We start from the raw sequence: 19,881 nt of genomic DNA on the forward strand, positions 1-19,881 counted from the left end.
CGCTTTTCGAATTATGCTATAGTCACAAGCTTATGGAGGACAGGGAGAGAAATGTGATAGTTCGAATGTAATTGGCCCTATCTTTATAGAGAGTGGCCATTTAGATATGGCCTTCTTGACCTAAGTGTGGCTTTGTTGAAGGGAATGTGTCAATTTAGGGTGGACTTTGAGGTCTCCTATGCTCAAGCTATGCCTAGTCCAATTAACTTCCTGTTTTTTTTCTCTCTCTCCCTTTAGAAGCTGGATTTGCTTTTTTTTAACCCCCACCCCTTGAAAGCTGGAGTAATTCTTTTTTTAATTTTTCTTTTTATTTAATCTTTATGTCTTTCACTTTGTGTCTCCACATCATGTCTCCAGATCTCACCCATCACTACCACTCTGACAAAAATAAAACAAAATAACATTTAAGAGAAGAAAAGGACAAAAAAGGAAGAAAGGGGGAATCTTGTCATGGAAGCTGCAGTGTGATGCAGTGAGTCACAAACCCCTTTATCTATAGATTTTACATGAAGGTGTTCATCACAAAGACTCATTCATTAGGTTTGAGGCCCCTGGCCTCTGCTGTACCATTGATGCTGAGCCTTCACTAGGACATTCCCTGGAGAGCCTGTTGCTGCCCTGCACTTCCTGTTTCTTACAGCCTAAGATGTATGACTGTCAGCTCATTCTCTAGCACCATGACTGCCTGCATGCTCTCTGGACTGTCATGATGATAATGGACTAAACCTCTGAACCATAAGCAATTAAATGTTTTCCTTTATGAGTTGCCATGGTCATGGTTTTTCTTCATAGCAATAGAAAACTTAAGACATCAGTGTTTTATTGCTGTGAAGAGACACCCATGAGCACAGCAACTATTACAACAAAAAGCATTTAATTGGGGCTTGCTTACAGTTTCAGAGGTTTACTCCATTTTAATCATGTCTAGAGCGTGATGGCATATAGGCAGACATGTCATTGAAGAAGTAGCAGATAGTTCTATATGTGGATCTACAAGCAGCCATAAATGAGAGTCACTGGACCTGGTTTAATCTTCTGAAATCTCAAAGCCTGCCCCCAGTAACAAAGTTCCTCTATCAAGGGCCACACATACCCCAGTAAGTACACACCTAGGAATCCTACCAAGTAGTACCACTCCTTAATAACTAAGAATTCAAATATATGAGCATATGGAGGGCATTTTGATTCAAACCACCACATCAACTCTCCTCAGACTCTGCTAAACATCATTCTTTGCTCAACTTCTAGGACCCTATTTTATATTCTACGTATGAGTGACATTGAAGAGACTTTGCCTTTGTTTGCCAGGCTTATTTTCCATTGCACATTGTTCTCCATCTATGTAGATGAAATGCCATTCTCTTTGCAAATGAATAATGTTCTGTTGTTTATACGATCTTGCTCTTTTATTGATACTCTATGCCTGTTCATTTTGTTGTTTATACTGCTTAATTAACTGTTGATACATTTGAATTCCAGTTATTTTGTGATTTTCTTTGCAATTATTTCATTTGTTTTTTCTTATTTTTCTTTCATTTCTTGGATTAAATAAATTTAGTCATTCTTTTATAGATCCATTTTGGTCAATTGCATAAAAACAATTTAGCAGTTTAATAGTTGTTATATAATTTATCATGCATTTCTTTAAATTACCAGTCTGATTTTGATTGGTAATACACAGCTTCATACATAAGGAAGCAACATTTCAGCAGTACATTGACATTTCACCCTGTCAGACTGAATGCCATTGCTACTCATTCTTATATATATATTTTCTGTAAACCTCAAAGATTATTGGTGTAAATAATAGAAACCATCACAAGAATAGTATATATCACCACAGTTACTTTCCTGTAGTTTTTTTTTTTTGGAGTAAATGTTTCTGACATATTCATCCTTACTTCATGATACCTGTTACCGCTTGTTATTAATGTCTCAAGGTAATGGATTCTTTCAGTTTTGCACGTTTGAATATCTCTATATTTTGCCTATCTATAAAGAGGTATTTTCTTTGGATATAGAGTTCTATATTAATATTACCCTGAAAATTTAAAGACAATTCATTGCCTCTTTTAAAATAATATTTCATTAATTCTTTGAGAGTTTCATACAATGTGTCTTAGACATATTAACCTCAATCCCCAAACTTCCTGTCCATGCTACTTAATTTTTTCTTTAATAAAAAAAATGTGATCAAATACAATCTCTGATTTCCCAATTCTTTTGGCATTTATGCCTTCTATAAGAACACAGTCTACCTATGGGTAAAGTAAGCTGGTTGTCCCTTTCCCAGTAACAACCAATGTCAATAGCTCATTGGCTAGGGCTTGAACTTTATACCTAATTCACAACTCCATGCTGGGATTTTATTTGACTTAAGATTGTCCAGGTCTTCGGTATGCTATCAGAACTTCTCTGAATTCATATCTGCAACTACCTTGTCATGTCCAAAAAAAATGGTTGTTATCAGCCACTGCCTTTGGATATTAGAATACTTTCTTCCCCTGTTTGTGATGATCCCCAAGCCTTGTAGATTGGGTTATGATACAAATGTTCTACTCTTACTTTCTGCAACTTGAGCAAATGTGGTTCTCTGTGTTAATAAGTATTTGTCATAAGAAGGAGAGTCCTTGATGAAGATTGACAAGTGAACTAGTCCATGGGTATAGCAATAAGTCATTACAAGGCAATTTAATACTACATCCATTTAGCAGAATAACAGCAAGTTCTTCCTAGTGCCTATCTATTTAGTCAAAAGTTCTTGGCCTCAGTCAGGATGTTATATATAGATTCCATCTTGTAGAGCTGATCATGAATTCAATCAGAAAATGTTTGTTGACTTTCATAACTTTTGTCCCACATTTGCACCAGTAGGTATACCTTACCATGCCAATTATCATCATAGTTAAAGATATGACAGCAGAATAAGGTGGATATTTATTCTTATTGGTAGTGTTCATAGCATCTTTCAGAACTATGAAAGCAAGCCAGCAGGGATGAAGCTTCTAGGTTAGTAGGAGCTTTATTTCTTTATATTCTATGATTCAAGTTGTGATATCTTTAGCAATAGAGGTTTTCTGTCACGTTCTAGATGGTAACCCAGACCAATGGCAATAGACTAATATGTGGGAATATATGGGTCCTGCTGCACAACAACTCTCAAAACTGTAGCCACCCCTGTCATTGGACTATTTGTTAGCCTGTTGTGTCTAGTGAGAGCCCTGTGCACAGGCCCCATTCCTTTGTAACTCCATTTAAACTCTTAAAATATGTATGTATACTTATTTTAGGAAATTTGTAGAGTAATGGGTTTTCTTAGGACATTTTTCCAAAGGTCTTTAGTTCAGTTATCTCTCTTCTTTGTTGTTTGTTTGTTTTATAATTACCTATCATTCGGGTAATGAACTTGTAATCAGTTATTCTTTTATTCCTTGCTTTTACCATGTATTGGATAAGTCCAATAGAGTACTCAACAGAGATAATTACTCTGCTGAGAAAGAGTTTCCTGAGTTCTTTACTCAGTTCATCATAAATTTTCTCAGTTGTCTTGGAACATGAATAGTTTGAGGTCTTAGGTGGGAGGTAAGACCTAGTTCTTAGTTCCTTACATGGTTACTTCCTTCCCACTCTTTCTGTTTGTTCATCCATCCGTCCTTCCCTCCCTCCCTTTCTCTGGGTAAGCTTGAGCACTCACAACTGGCTGAGCTAAATTTACCTAGATGTTATACAAAATTCATCTTTTCAGGTTCTTTGTTCCTACAAAATTTTTCACTTTTATAGCAGGAACTATCTGAATTATTCTTGTGGACTTCAAAAGAGTGTTTGTGTGCTATTTAAAACTAAGAAACTGAGCATTTTCTTATAAGTCATATGGGTGTAATTATCTTTCTTTGTGAAAAAGAAAATAATTGTACTTCATAAGAGAAACTTAAAGCATTTATTTATTGTAAGATGAGACTTAATGAAAACATGATAATTTCTCTAATTAAAAATGAAGTATCTTAGAATTGTGGGACTAATGGAAGAAACAAATATACACCCAAGTTTCAAATACTGTTCTAATCTTGAAGGATCAATATCAATAAATGAATCAACTTTCCCAAGTATACAAGTTTTATGTGCTGGTAACATCGAATATTAAATAAATATGGAATATTTTTATTAGAAAACAATAAAAACAAATATTAAGAAATATTTTGCTTGCTAAAATATTGAAACTTACTTTTACTTTCAGCTATTTTATTTTTCTCATAAACAACACATATGTATATTTTATGTGATTGTGTATATGCATTAATTTAGTTTGACATTTCTCTTTTTTTCATAAGGTAAGTATTCACTATAATCCTAGAATATAAAGTATGTGGAGTCTGAGGAAGTATAACATCAGATATAGAGATCTTATTAACTTGATTTTCTACTTATAACCAACCAAGGCTATCATCTCATTCATTGGTCACATCCTAATGTACTTGGAAACTATAGATCTGTTTTGTTGATTTTTGTTTTGTTTTCTGAAAACAAAAATGTTTAATTTAATTCTTGGGGCTTTTATTTTCCTTGCTCTATTTCTTTTTTCTGTTTTTTAGAACTATCCAAAGTATTAACAAAAATTGAATTTAGATTGAATCTACTGTCTTCCCTGTGACTGTTGCCAATTCTATGCCCCTTTTATTCTTTGTACTTTGAGTATTCTCCTTTAGAAAGGCTGGTCAATGTCCTTTAGGATTGAGTTTAGCTATGGTTACCTAGCCACCATCTTCCATGACAACATTCCTTTCGTGAATGAAGCTAATGATCATTAGAGATTTTGGACTTTGCTTTATGTGTAGGAAATACTCTGCAACCAGATTAATGACAGTATATAGATTTTTTTTCTTACCTTAGGAGGATCTTGATACCTTACATGAACAATTAAAATCAGACACAGATTTTAGACTATTTAACATCTTGTGTGGGTTCAGAGAGGCTAATCTTCTGGTAATTCTGCATTAAACCCCAAGTTTCAAGATGTTCATTTGATGGTGTCTGTTTCTCAATTCATTCAACATTAGTAGGTATGCTGTCTGGCAGTTTCTGAAAAAGAGATCAAAACAGGTAATAGGAAGCATCTAATCTGGGTATAAACCAGTTGTTTCAGAGACTAATCGTTTCAGGATTGTTTAAATGAGGAAAGGCCAAAGCGCTACTCTGAGTTTTAATTCCTGACCACTTCTTCACATCCTTCTCTGCATTTAGTTTGTATCTCCAACTAGAGCTGACTTTTAAATCCCACCTGGAACTAGCATTTCGTAATCAAAGCAGTTTACCGAGAGAAGTTCATTCCACAGTCTGTTTAATCATCATCATCTTCATAGGGAGGAACTAAGTAAGAAAACTTAAACTCTGGCCTCCCCCCCCCCTTTGCATATGGCACATGAATTTGGTTTTCCCTCTCACCGACACAAATGACTCAGCTGTGTGGACAGGGTGATTCCACCCAGGACTGGGTCCCAGCTTTGCATCACACTCTGAGGTTGATTTTGACAAGCTTTGAGGAACAACCTAGCTGACAACTGCAGTTATCTACTAAATTTATCTCGGAGAAAATGCTTTTACTCTCCATATCCCAAAAGACACCTTTACATTCAGGATCATGTTTAATAAAGACTTGCAGACAGAAAAGCTTGTTTTACTTAACCATCGTATCCTTTCTGTTTTATTTTTTATATAGCGATTGAAAGAATTAAAGCAACGAGAATTCGCTCGAAATGTAGCTTCCAAGTCATGGAAGAATGAGAAGAAGCAAGAAAAAGCACTTAAGCGACTCCATCAGCTGGCTGAGCTGAGGCAGCAATCTGAATGGTAAGAGGCAGAGGAGTCTGATGGTCCATGATGCTTCTCCCAGCTCCTGGAAAGTCTCAGGAGTTACTCTATTTGGTTCCCTGTAACAATATAAAATTAACATTTATCAACAAACATGCTTGAAGGCAAATTCTTAATAGGTAATGTTTTGTAAATTATTCATTTTGTCATTTGATTTTTTTCTTGCCAGTGCTGTTAACTTTTTTAAACTGTTTATAGAAGTGATGCAAGAACCAATTGTATAAATGGTCATCTGTTCCAGCTTGACTTATTCTTACATAATTCCTCAGTAATTTAAGTTTTATAATAATAACTTTTAAAATATTTTATTTAATATTCATACATGCATATGTGTTTATAGTATAAATGTTGAATCAAATGTAACCTCCATTCCCTCCCCTCCAAGTCCTCTGACCCCTCCCACCTTTCCTTACCAACTTTGTGTGTTCCCTCTATACACACATATACATTTATGTTTAAATACTTACTATATGGGACTGCCTGTGAACATGTTTGGGGACCATTTTTTAATCTATTGGAACAAGGATGGATGTTTTCATAGGACCCAGATCTCTGAAGAAAACCCACTCTTCCTACCCCAGTAACCAGCAACTATCAATAACTCCTCATGGGCTCCTCTCCAATCCAAGTTGGGAAGATGACTGGCTCGATCTTGTGCAAAGATTCTACTTGCAGTTCCAGCTGCTGTGTATTCATGTATTTAACTTTGACACCTTGTCTGGCAAACACTGTTCTGCTTCAGGCAGCCACAATGACAGTTTTTTAAGCTATAAATAGCAATGCACCTTTGGGGTGGAAAATACATGTCCTGTATATTCCCTTGTTCACACTTGATTGTGGCATAAAAGATGCTAACATTGTCTGGCAGACAAACAAAATATAATTAATGTAGTTAAATTTACTGCACAGTGCCATTTTAATTGATAATTATACCATAACAAGCATTACACTAATACATACTTGTAACTGAAAATTGACAGTCTTAAAAGAGCTTGCAGCCACTGAATGATTCAAAGTTGTTACTGGAATGCAATTAACTTTGCAGATTGTGAATTGTGCTAATATGAACCATAATGTATAACAATAATATAATTAATTAATACGGTTTACAGCAACCTGGTGAATTACGAATTTATAGCTCTGTAAGAATTTAAATGGAATACAATATAAAATAACAAGAGTAAATAGTTTGTTTATATTACCATAAAATATTAGACTTCAAATCTGGTCATTGGAAAATATAATGACAAATAACCAATATTTACTTATATACAGTGTAGTTTTTGTTTTGCTTTGTTTTTAGTCCCACTTTGGAACACCAAAATATTTTTGGTTGTTTTCACTCTCTTTTGAGGAACCTACCACCCAGCTACTAAATAAATACACACACACACACACACACACACACACACAAACACACACAAACACACACAGGCTTTTTACTACTTTCAAATGCTTAGCCTTCGCTTTTTTTTATTTCTTGCCACCTTTTCTTTAACTTTTGCCTCTGGGATTTTATCTTTCTCTATTTTCATATATCTTTTCTCTCCTTTTCATTCTGTGTCTGGTTGGGTGGCTGGACCCTGGAGTCCTCTTCTCCCTTTCTCATTTTCTCTTCTTTCATTCCTTCTATTTATTCTCTCTGCCTGCCAGCCCCACCTATTCTTTCTCTTGACTCATTTGGCCATTCAGCTCTTTATTAGCCCAATCAGACCTGTTGGCACAACCTTAGAAGAGTGTGTCCTGTGTTCATTAGTGTAGCATACAGGAAAACATCCAAATCCCATTTCAGTTCCTGCATGATTAGTATAGGAAACAGTAGATCAAATCACAATACTTGGGAAAGAAAGAAATCCTCAAAACCGATCTTCACAGACCATTTTTGCCTTGTTCAGCAGCACATCTGAGTTACCGTCCAAGCATCACTGTGGTTGTCTTTACTGTGACAGTAACTATACATCTACATCCCTGCCCCCAGTGAAAGAATCAGAGAAGATCAGAGGAATCTTGATGCCAGTGGCAGTGGTACAGTCACAAATGGAGTACTACTCAGGGGTAAAACACAATGACATCTTGAAATTTTCAGAGAGTGAGGCAATCCAGACTACAGAAAGTCAAACACAGTATGTACTCACTTATAAGTAGATATTAGACAAAAAACAACTATTGGATAACCAGCCAATAGTCCACAATCCCAAGACGGGAAACAAGAAGAGCCCTAGGAGAGACATACATGGATCCACCAGGGTAGAGAAAGTAAACAAGAACTCCTTAATAATGGGCAGCATTGTGGAAGGGGTAAGAGTTGTAGAGGAGTGGGAAGGGGACAAAGGGAGTGGGGAGGAGAATATGAGGGATCAAGAAGGTCGAGTTGGCTGAAGAACAGAGGGAGAGCAAGGAAAGAGATACCTTGATAGAAGGAGCCATTATGGGATTAGCAAGAAACCAGGCACCAGGGAAATCCCCAGGAATCTACAAGGATGACCCCAATTAAGAATCTAAGCAACAGTTAAAAGGGTACCTTAACTGTCCTTCCCCTGTAATCTGATTGATGTAATCTGATCTTAATTGTCATCATAGAACCTTCATCCAGTAACTGATGGAAGCAGATATAGAGATCCATAGCTAAGCACTGGGCAAAACTCCTGAAGTCCAGTTATAGAGAGGGAGGAGCATTTATTATGAGCAAAAGGGCCAAGATCATGATGGGGAAATCTACAGAAACAACTGTCTCAAACAAGTGAGAGCTCACTGACTATAAACTTACAGATAAAAAGCCTGCATAAGACAGAATTAGGCCCTCTGTATGTGGGCGACAGTTGTGTGGCTTGAGAAGTTTGTGGGGCCACTGTCAGTGGAACCAGTATTTATCCCTAGTGCCTGAATTGGCTCTTTGAGGTATCCCTATGGAGGGATACCTTGCTCAGCCTAGATACTTGGGGAAGGCCTTAGTCCTGCCTCTAGTGATTTGACAGATAGTTACTGACTCCCCATGGGAGGCATCATCCTCTCTGAAGAGCGGATGTGGGTGTGGGGTTAGGAAGAAAGTGGTAGGTGTGGAGGGACAAGAGGTAAAGGAGATTGGTATGTAAAATAAGATTGTTTTAAACATAAAAATATTAGGGTATCTGTCAGGCAACCTTATGTACCAAACACATTCAACTATAACCACTCTATAGGCCATAATGTATCCTATTGGAAAAGAAAAGTGTTCAGTTTTTGGACAAAGAATTTCAAATCATGAAGATTATTTCTTCCTTTCTATTACTACCCAACTGCTCTATTTGCTTAAGCAGCCTTGTGGCTCCAGAGAAGTAACTTAAAGTTCTAAAATATTTTCTTTGTTGCAGCAGGAGTGATGCATGATACAAAAATAACAATTAAACATACCGTGGCCCCTTTCCTGAATAATGTGCCTTTGGTCCACTAGTCTTACTCACATTTGCTGAAAAGCCAAGCTATTCTGGCCCTGTCGTGAAGGCCTTTCGTGAGTATTTAGTGCTTCTTTCTGTGCCCGTTTTACCATATTTACTAGCATCCGGCTCCCAGCATCTTACAATTAACCCTGTAGGAACTGATGCTATCTGTGTAGAACAATCCAAATAACATGATTCTTCATGCAGAAAATAAAGATGAGTTATCATTATTGAGAACACTTGAATCCAACATATAAACAAATATTGACTGGAAACTGGCTATGAGTTTCATACAGGGCAGACAGCTTTGATTTTCTCTTGGATACCTTCATTCAGCCTGAGTCTCCAGTAAAACCATCTATTGCATTGGGAGGCACTCACTTCTGAGTATAAACTTATATGCAAAAAAAAAATAATGTAAGTACAGTACAATATTAAGGGTGTTTTTGAAGCATTTGAAAAAAAATGTTAGTGATATTGATTCTGAAAACAGAAGTTCCCCATATAAGAAACATAATATAACACAAAAAATATCATTCTATTTGGTACGTACCTTTTTATGTTGCAATATATATTTTTCCCATAGAAGCAAGTCCTATATTTATAATGTTACTTTTGAAACTGGGGACAGTATTGAGATGAACAATACAATAGTAAGAGTTAAACAATTAGGTATTACAAATACTAGGTTTTGCAAATAAAAGTCATTATTTTACAATCATTGACACTAAAGATAGCTTCAAAGATGAAATCAGAAAGTTTTAACAAATGTTTAAACTATGAAAAATTATAGAAATAGGAGCATTCCTTGCTAGGGATGAAAAGATAGGGAAGTGAGAGGCCAACACACAATCATAGAAATTTTGAGATCTAATATAGAGACTAAAGACTATACGTAGCAATATTGTAGTCTTTACTTGAAATTTGCTAAGATGGATAACCTTAAGTTGTTTTTCACACACACATACATATACACACAGGTAATTAGGTGTGGTAAATGTGTCAATGGGTTTTGTTATAGCAACTATTTCACATCATTTGCACATGTCTATTTGACATCCTCATGTGCACCATGGTCTACCTACCCACATTCTTCTACGCACATATTCAAACAACTAACTGAATTTCTATTTTAAAATTAAATGAAATTTAAATTAAATTTTAAAATACTAAAATATGTACATTTTATTGAAATCCGGAAGAAGAAATGCTAATATTCCCTCCTTAGCATTTGAATACTTTCTCTAGAGCATAATACCAGTGACAGAAAATTGATTGACTTTCCAGAAGAAGCAAACTTATCAATTAGATAACATGGATACTGCTTAATCAAAAAAAAAAAAAAAAACAGAACAAATATAGAGAGCTATCTGTCACCAAGAAAAATATTCAGTCACAATGTTGTTCCTTGTCTTTCTTTGTCCAGGTTGCAATAAAACTTCAACAGACCCTTTTGGACTTTTCTTTGTGTTGGAATAAAATTCCATAGCCCAAATGTTGTGTTTCATACTTCTCCCTACTAAAAACATTACATACACCATTTGGAAAAGTGTGATGATGTTATCAAAACAAGAGGATTATTGTGTCAGGGATGGAAAGTTGTTCCATAAAAAAAAAATTCAAGAAAAGTCACTGTTTCATAAAATTCCTAAATTTCATTTCCAGACAATAATGGAATATACTTTATCCACCCATTCATGAGAATGACAATCTCACAAAATTGTGAAATAAATAATGGCTAAAATTATTGTTTGTAACTGAAAATCCACAAGAGTGGATAAAATAAAAGGTTCTAATACTATAAAAACAAAATAATGTTAGTAAAGGAAACTTTGAATACCAAAAATTATCTTTCAACTAAAGCAAAAGATGACAGGCAGTAGAGTACCAGTATGTATGCTGAGTACATTAAGACTCCTTATGTTTAAGACTGATGACTCGGCATGGATAACATGCCAGGGGAGTTTTCCTTTCAGAAAACAGATTCTCCCTTTGCAGAAGTCACTGATGGCCTGTACTGTTTTATCTAAGGTAGAGTCTTATCCAATTTCCCCATTCATATTGACATGTCAACTGCTGTCATTATATAAGGGTTATTTGTGCAGCCATATTGTTGAGATTTGTTGGAAACAGTTTCTCTGTCATTTCTAGAGCACAGTATCCTGTTGTAGAAGGCCAACATTTTGTACAACATTTATACAACAAATAGGCACCAACATGGCCAAGTAAAATCCACTTAAAACCTGAGAGAGTTTGGAAAGAAATTCTAGGCACCAAAAAAAAAAAAAAAAAACCAAAATAAACAACAAAACAATACAAAACAAAACAGAGTAAGCAGGACTTAAAGCTGCAGTTCTTTTAAGAGAGGTTTTTCTGATTCTGCAGTACCAGAAAAACAACCAGGGTTTTAAAAAGGTGGCTTCCTGGACCGTGATGCCAGCATGAACTCTGGCTCTTTCGGGAGATCCAGCTATGTAGCATTTAAATGGGTTCTGTGAGCAGAGTGATAAAACTTGCTTAATGGCAGCATAGACCTGCCCTGTGTCTAAAAATGGAGCAATGTACATGGCTCTCAGAGGCAGTAAACAGCTCTGTCATGCTAGACTGGGCAGAGCAAGCAAGCAGGGCCTTATTTGCCCTAGCAATGCTGCCACTTAGGTTTTTAAGAAGGACTTAGCATTTTAAGAAGCCATCCTGGTCAGAAACGGATTACAGATACACAATGAAGACAGATTCAGTCATAAAAGACCTCTAAATGAGACACAGTGTGTTTTAAAAATGTACATAGGCTTGGGAGATAGAAGAAAAAGAGTATAGAGACAGTAAGTGTAATATAATACAGAAAGTCATAGATTAAATGAGTAAAGATAATAAATATTAAACTTGTAGAAAAAGTAATAGAGTAAGAAAAATAACCTACATAAAGATGGAATATACACAGAGAGTCTGGATTATGTATATTAATGTGTTTTCTTTGAACTTTTTGACTGTGAAGGAGCTAAGTAACCAACATACATACCTTAAAGGTATTTGTCTTCAAAATTTGGGTGTAAGGATATGTTGCTTTTGAAAAGAGGTTCTTCTTTTGTTTCCACAGAGGATGAGAACCTATGGATTTATTCTAGGCTATAGTAGTTTGATGGACCAAAACCCTGAAAGATCATTGTGAACACTTCTGCAAAAATTATTTCACTCAGCAAAAAGCAGGAAGCAGTTTGGAGAGAACAACAAATTCCCTAAATGATTGTTTACAAAAAGGGATGTGCTATAGAGATTTGCATTGGTATGGATCTTGGTTTGTTGATACAAATTTAAGCTCAATTTTGTTCATATATATATATATATGTGTGTGTGTGTGTGTGTGTGTGTGTGTGTGTGTGTTTCTGATCTTGATTAAGATATTGTGTTTGTGTAGCTCATTTAAAAATTAAGAAATATAGGTTAATAAATAGTCATCAATAATAATCAAGTTTATAGACAGTTAGGTTTTCTGGAAATATAGAGCTATATTTCAGTTAGATAGGTATTCTTCAAATCTTTCAGAGACTTTAAATCTTTCAGAGACCTTCAGAATATGGTTTTTAAAATGTTTTAATAACAAGACACATCTGCTCCTGGAAACACCAATAACTTCAATAGGAAGATGGGCATTGAAGAGACTTCTTATGGAGTTTACTAGCCATTTGAACAAGAAACTGCTCTTGCCTGGACTACTTGATGTTATGCTGTGTGAGCTGGACATGCAGGACCCATGGAGAGATGACTGCTGAAGTTGCCTAAAGAAGGTGAGACAGTCGTTCGGGGTTTCTGCTTCATGAAAGAGTCTGTGAGACATTCTGCAGGACACAGCAAAAAGTGACTGGCACTGCCAATATAGGCAGAACTGTCTTTAAAAATCCCTGCTTCATGGAAAAGTCTGCCAGACACTATGGGCCTGTAGGCTGAAGATGGATGCCTCTACCGTACAGAAGAACTTTGGGTGATTTTCCAGGCAGCAAGATGTCTCTGTCAATTCTAGAGTTTTGGAACTTGCTTACAATGCACTTCCTATTTACTTAGGTAATATTATATACTCCTGGAGTCTTTGATGGAGTTAAGTATAGATAGTTATAATTACAATTTTCCTTAGTTATAATTAAAGATAAAGTAGATATAAATATTGTAACTATAACTCTTGGCTGATACCTATCTTGTTATATGTAATTTTACTATGTTAAAGTTAAAACCTTTCTTTTTACTTAAATAGAAAGGGGAGGTGAAGTGGAATTTCCCTCTGTGTGCTGTGAAAATGATTGTTTAGTGATTCAAGAATCTGCCTTGGTCTGTCATAGGATAGAGTAGAGTTAGGCAGAGAAAATTAAATTGAATGCTGGGAGAAAAAAGGCGGAGTCAGGAGAAGCCACATAGCCACCACTGGAGACAGACACTGGATGGAAATTTATCCCACATGGAGATAAATGGAGATGGGTTAGTTTAGGATATGAGTTAGCCAGAAATATACTTAAGCTATTGGCTGAACAGTATTGCAATTAATACAGTTTCTGTGTGGTTATTTTGGGGCTGAGCAGCCGGGAACAAACAAGTGACCTTCTACAACAGTATCCCACAGCAGGCTCTCTGATCCTCTGGCTCCTGCAATCTATACTCCTGCTTCTGTGATTTTTCTTGAGTGTAGGTTGTACTATAGGTGTACCAAGGTGAGTTTGATAACCCACAGTCACTTGTTCTCTAAATTTAGACCAGGTGTGGATTTCTGCGATAGTCTCTGCGGCGAAAGGAAGATTCTGCGAAAGGAAGATTCTGCGAAAGGAAGATTCTGTGAGGACGTCTGCAAGCTGCATTTTTGTGTGGGTGGGTGATGCTAAGCATTGAAAACTGAAGGACAGTTAATACTTCAAAATTTAAGTGATGTGTTTTAAGGACATCCATTTTAATATTTTATAGTCAAGAAACAAATGCGTCACAATGAAAGTCTAAGATAGAAAGCAGGATAGACATTGGTCCAGGCACATGGACAAAGAACTAGCAACTGAATGCCATTTCAAATAAGATATTAAAGAAGTGATGAACTAGCATTGCTTTTCCTCAGTCAGCATCAGCATCACTGCTGGAAAGAGGTAACTGAGAAAGTGTGAAGACACTAATTTTATCTTAAAAGTTCCTAGCCTCTGTATGTTTATTTTCTGCTTTCTTTTTGAATCACTAACGAACTTTAACTAAATCAACAATCTTGGAAAACCTCAAAAGACAAAGAATACACAATTGGCATAAAGTTGTTGTGGTGAGGAAGAAGCAAGAGACACAACGGTAAAATCCTGGGGAATGCCCTGGGAATGCTGAGCCTGCCTGAACACACCACTGCCTGCTGCTGGGCTCTCTAGCTGCTGACAAAAGTAAGGACAAAAGCTCCTTACTTCAGCAGAAGTGAACCGGAAAGACCTTTGATATTGAAGGGTTAAACAGTGAATGCTAACGATGCTGAAAAATCAAATTAAACTCTTTTTCCACTCCGCAGATTTCAATTTCTTACCGAATGTGAAGGTGCTGTTTAGAAGAGCATGAAACATGTTAAAGCTCTATTTGCAAAGATCATAGGTTCTACAGACTATATTGTGATATAAATGCTCTTATTTCCGTTTGTTTTGAAGCTTTCATATAAGATAGTTACATATTATTGCTTTTTACATTTCTAAATAACAGAATTAAACAGAGCACTTCAGTGTAACTATATAGCAGTAATACTGTCTTGTACGTAATGATAAAACGGTGGTTTTATAGAAAATTATGTTCACCAATAAATATTAAAGCAACCCACTATAGAAATACTATGGAATGTTGTTTGCATGTAGATTTGATTCCAACGCTAATGTCCTACTCATTTAAATATTTACTTTATTTACAGTGTTTCTGGAAATGGACCAGCATACAAAGCCCCCAGGATAGCCATGGAAAAGCAGCTCCAGCAGGGAATTTTTCCTGTTAAGAATGGCAGAAAGGTCTCCTGCATGAAGAGCACCCTTCTTCTCAAGGGAAAGACCCTCCCCAGAAGCACCATGGACAAGCAGCGATTTGCTACGCATAACCGACAACAACTGCAAGCAGACAGGCGGTGGATAACACAAACGTCTTCAGATCTCGGCAGTGCAAATCACAGGACAGGAGTTTCGTTTTCATTTTCAAAAAAAGCTTATCTAAAATTAGAATCCTCAGCCTCAGTTTTCAGTGAGAACACAGAAGACACGCATGAGTGTAACAAGTCACCCGCCTATAAAGTCAAACAAACAGTAGAGGAATGCATGTGTTGCAGGTTTGCAAATGACGATTCACACCTTACTAAGGAAGAAGGTGTCATCTCACCAAGCCATCTGGAGGGCATGCTAAACAACACCTTCTCAATGAATTCTAAAATGTCACAAAACAAAAATGAATCTCTTAATGAGATGCTGAAAGATTCTTCAGGCATTCATGCTTCTTTCTCTAGGTCTAACCTCCATCTTTCAGAAAGAAATTTTACTCTTTCCAGCAGAGAGAAAGAAATTAGGAATACATTAAAGGAAACTTCAGAAAACGGCATTAATCACCCACAACAAGCAAATGAATCCTCCAGTCAACTTCATGTTTGCAAACACAGTGATAACCATTGGTGCGAAAGTATGAATGAGTTTTCACCTTCAGGGTCAAGGGAACAAAAGAGCAGAACACATCTGAATCCTATCTCCAGAAAGGAAGCCAGAGCAAAGGCTTCACAAGAAGCAGACAAAGTTAGCAACGGTGTTCAGAGACTTTACAGAGAAGGGTGTCCAGGTGACGTGAAGTCCAAACCATTGCCTTTCCTCCACGTACAGAGCAAGGATGGACTCACCACTCTACAGTGGCCTACAGAGCTCCTGTTCTTTACCAGAACGGAGCCTTGTATATCTTACGGCTGTAATCCACTATATTTTGACTTCAAACTTTCTCGCAACACGAAGGATGAGCATAATTCAGAGAATGTAAAAAAAGAATTGGAGAAGGAGCCTTTGGAAATGAAGCGAAAAACAGAGAGTCAAGTCTCAGGTTTAATGAAAGAACAGCAAAAATTAACCCAAGATAATCAATCTCAGAAGCCAAAGATGATTGTAGCTAACCCAGATTGGGAAAAGTTCCCGAAAAAATACAATTTGTACCATGATTCTGATTCTTGTATGAGTGAATGTGGTTGTCTGAGAGACTTGGGTATGAAAAGTCCTGAAGCGTCCGCCTACCTTAATCTGTCTCTAAAAGATGGCATGAGAAAGGACAATGCTGATGATACTGAATTCAAAGAACCTTCAAATGTCCACGGGCAGAGCTACAAACGGACAGTTCTAAACAATGCTCAGGACAGGCCTTCACGCTCGCCTCTCCTCTCTAGGACTAAAACACACAAGCGGAATCCCTGCACACCACATTCAGAGGTTGAAGGACAAAGCCAGTGCACCTGGAATTTTAGTCCTTGTTCATCAGAGAACCACAGTGAGCCTGAGAAGGACATCAGTGAGAGTCTAAATACCTGCAGCATCAGCCTGGGCAACAAGGCTTCTACAAGTGGAAAACAAAGCTATGACAGATTTTCCCCAAAGCCACCTCTGAGCAACCATCCCAGACCTCGGGATGTATCTCCCAGAAACGTGGCCAGCTGGAGAAACACGTGCTCAAGTCACCGGTCCAACGGCACCGGCCGCAGTCATTTGCTCTACGTTTGCAGAGCAGAATGTGACTCAACTGAAAGACACACGTGGAAACACCGAAAGCACAGTTGCTTCTGCTTGTCTAATGTCCCAATAAGCAGTAGCTGTCCTCAGTTAGAAGCGCAGAGAGGCAGGAGTGGTAAACTATGGGACTCACTTAAAACTAAAAAACAGTCGAAGCACAGCAACTGTCACTGCAGAGAGAGATGTAAGCTGGGTAAAAGTCAACAATTTGAAGGGTTGAAACCCACAAGAGTTTTTAATAGTGATTCCATTTCACAGGTTTCGCTTGATAGAAATAGTGAAAAACCCTTTAATGGCCCAGGACCTCAGCACAGCAAATCAGGCTCGCATTTGAGACAGAGAGCTTACTGCTTAAACAAAAACAAGAGAAGTCAAAAGTCTTTGACCAGCCTTCACATTAATGATGTGGGAAAAGTCAAGTGCAGACCATGCAACCGGAGGACTCTCAACTACCTTCTTAGGAGCTGTGGAGGTGGCCCTTCAGAAACCACACAGTCAAACATTTTGGATGGAGAAGGGCCTTCCCTGACAGCAAAGTGTCTTTTAGAAAGAATAAAAGCCAAGAAGTGTCAGGAGCAAGCAACTAAGTTTGAGGTTTCTTCAAACAGTTGTTTAAAAGAATCAGAGATTCATTCACAGACACAACCCACAGTGCAACCTAGACCACCGAGCTGTAACAGAACAGCCTTACCTTTTTCAGAGAAGAGACAATTGAGGAAAAGGAGAAATGATAAAGACAGTATAATATATAAGACTTCTGACAAAGACACAATCGGAAGCTCACAAAAAAATAATTTTACTGTATTCACAGATGCTGAATGTGATAACAATCTCCCCAAAGGCATAAATCACGCAGTAACAGACTCTCAATCTCCAAGCAGAGAAAAGAACCAGACAATGAAAGAGCAATCTAAATCTTCAATTCGTGAAGTCCAGCCTTTCCTTCAAAGCTGTGACCCAGTACCAAATCATTTCCTTGGTGCTTTTCCATCTAATAGATATACTGGTGTGTCTGATTCAACAGAGACCAAAGAGGACCGGATAAATCTAGACTTACAAGATGTAAGCGTGTCTATGAATCATGTAGAGGGGAATATAAACTCTTGCTATGACAGAACTACGCAGAACCATGACAAAGTGGAAGATGAATTGGAAGGGTGTCCCAAGTCTCTCTCCCCACCATTAGTTCATCAGCCCATAACATTTTCTCCGGATGAAATAGACAAGTACAAGCTCCTCCAGCTACAGGCCCAGCAGCATATGCAGAAACAGCTCCTGTCTAAGCATCTCCGGGTTGTGCCTGCTGCAGGGCCCACTGCCTTCTCTCCACCTTCAGCTTTGCAGACACTTCCAGTCCACCAGCACACAGCCATCACCACCATCCACCACACCTTCCTACAGCACTTTGCTGTTTCTGCTTCCATCAGCTCACACGGCAGCCCCCTCCCAGTGGCTCATATCCACCCGTTCCCACAGACACATTTCAGCCCTCTTCCATTTCCAACCATGGCTCCAACCATCATCCCTGCACACCCTACTTTTCTAGGACATCCCCTGCATTTAGTTCCTGCTGCCCCCTTTCACCCATCACATATAGCATTTCAGACTCTGCCTCCTGCAGCGTTTATCCCCACATTGTTTGGTCCTCATTTAAATCCAGCCACAACTTCTCTCTTCCATTTGAACCCTTTAATCCAACCAGTGCTGCAAGGGCAAGATCTTTACCATCATGCTTGTTCCAACCAGATGCAGCAGTTAAATAGTATGAAAGAGGCCTTAAATATGTCAGTCCATTTGAACTAATAGTTATTACAGCTCATCTTTGAATAAATAATGCCAATCGTGACTACCTGCAAAACAATGTATTAATATCACATCTCCTAGTCCAAATGTAATTCACACATAAACATAAACTAAGTTTTCATACTAGAAACGGGAACATTCTAAGAACTTGTGCTGGCAAAAACAATAGAGCAAATTAAAAATAATTTTATGGAAGGAAATCCTAGAAAGCATTAAAGAGTGGTTTGAAATAAGTTGTTAATTAATACTAAAATTGGTAAAAGAAAACATCTGGCACATCACAATGAAGGAAAAATAGAAGGCTATGTTTGCCATCTGTGATGAGTGAATGATGGATGAATACGGATTTTATTTGTCAGATAATATTAAAATGTCAATAAAATGAACCAACGATTAAGAATAATTTCTTTTGACATATTTTTCATGGAAGTTAAGAAATATTCTAATTAATGCAAGCTGAAAACAAGTACACAAACTCACTTTACAATTAATGGAATTCTGTGAGAGACCATTTTCATACCACCTTGTATGAATCAATAGCATCAGAAATTAAGAATGTTTGAATTTCATATTAGAAAGCATAAAAGAGATGTTATTAGTATTTGATAATGCAAAATAAAATCTCCTTACAGTAACATATTACACATATTGGTAATTATTTCAAATATAATAAGAGCTAAAAAACTCAACTTTTTTTTTTTTACTACTCAGAACTTTTTTGTGGTCAGGAATAAGAAGGACAAGGCTTAGAAATGATGAGTTTTATGAGGATAAGCCAAGTTATCAAACATGGAATTTCAAATATTCATTCAAAAGCCCTCCTGGCTCATAGAATTTTGACTTCCTGTATTGTTTGTGAACTGTCATCTATTTGGTATATGACTTAATATTCTTATAATTATAAAAGTATTACTCATATTTCCTATAACAATGGGTTTCCAGAAAGTAAAACTCACAGAACAGGAGGTGGCCTCTCTCTAATAATGAAGTGAAGATGGAACCTTTGGCACACTGGTATAAAATGTGACTCTTACTCAGCCTTGGGGGAGGGCATCTGCCTTCAC

At 37.1% G+C, this 19,881-nt stretch overlaps 1 protein-coding gene across 1 annotated transcript in view; it reads left to right on the plus strand.

Moving 5' to 3' along the window:
* The window catches only part of LOC121434783 (zinc finger protein 804B-like), a 510,352-nt gene extending 491,535 nt beyond the window's left edge, over nt 1–18,817 (plus strand). The window contains exons 3-4 of the mRNA XM_041633759.1: nt 5,714–5,844; nt 15,184–18,817. Coding sequence (XP_041489693.1) covers nt 5,714–5,844; nt 15,184–18,817 — 3,765 coding nt within the window. The remainder of the gene's footprint in view (nt 1–5,713; nt 5,845–15,183) is intronic.
* Nucleotides 18,818–19,881: the final 1,064 nt, after the last annotated feature.

This window comes from Microtus oregoni, unplaced genomic scaffold (assembly GCF_018167655.1).
Source record: "Microtus oregoni isolate MIOR12 unplaced genomic scaffold, Mior012 000044F_ref0000062, whole genome shotgun sequence".
Lineage (NCBI taxonomy): Eukaryota > Metazoa > Chordata > Mammalia > Rodentia > Cricetidae > Microtus > Microtus oregoni.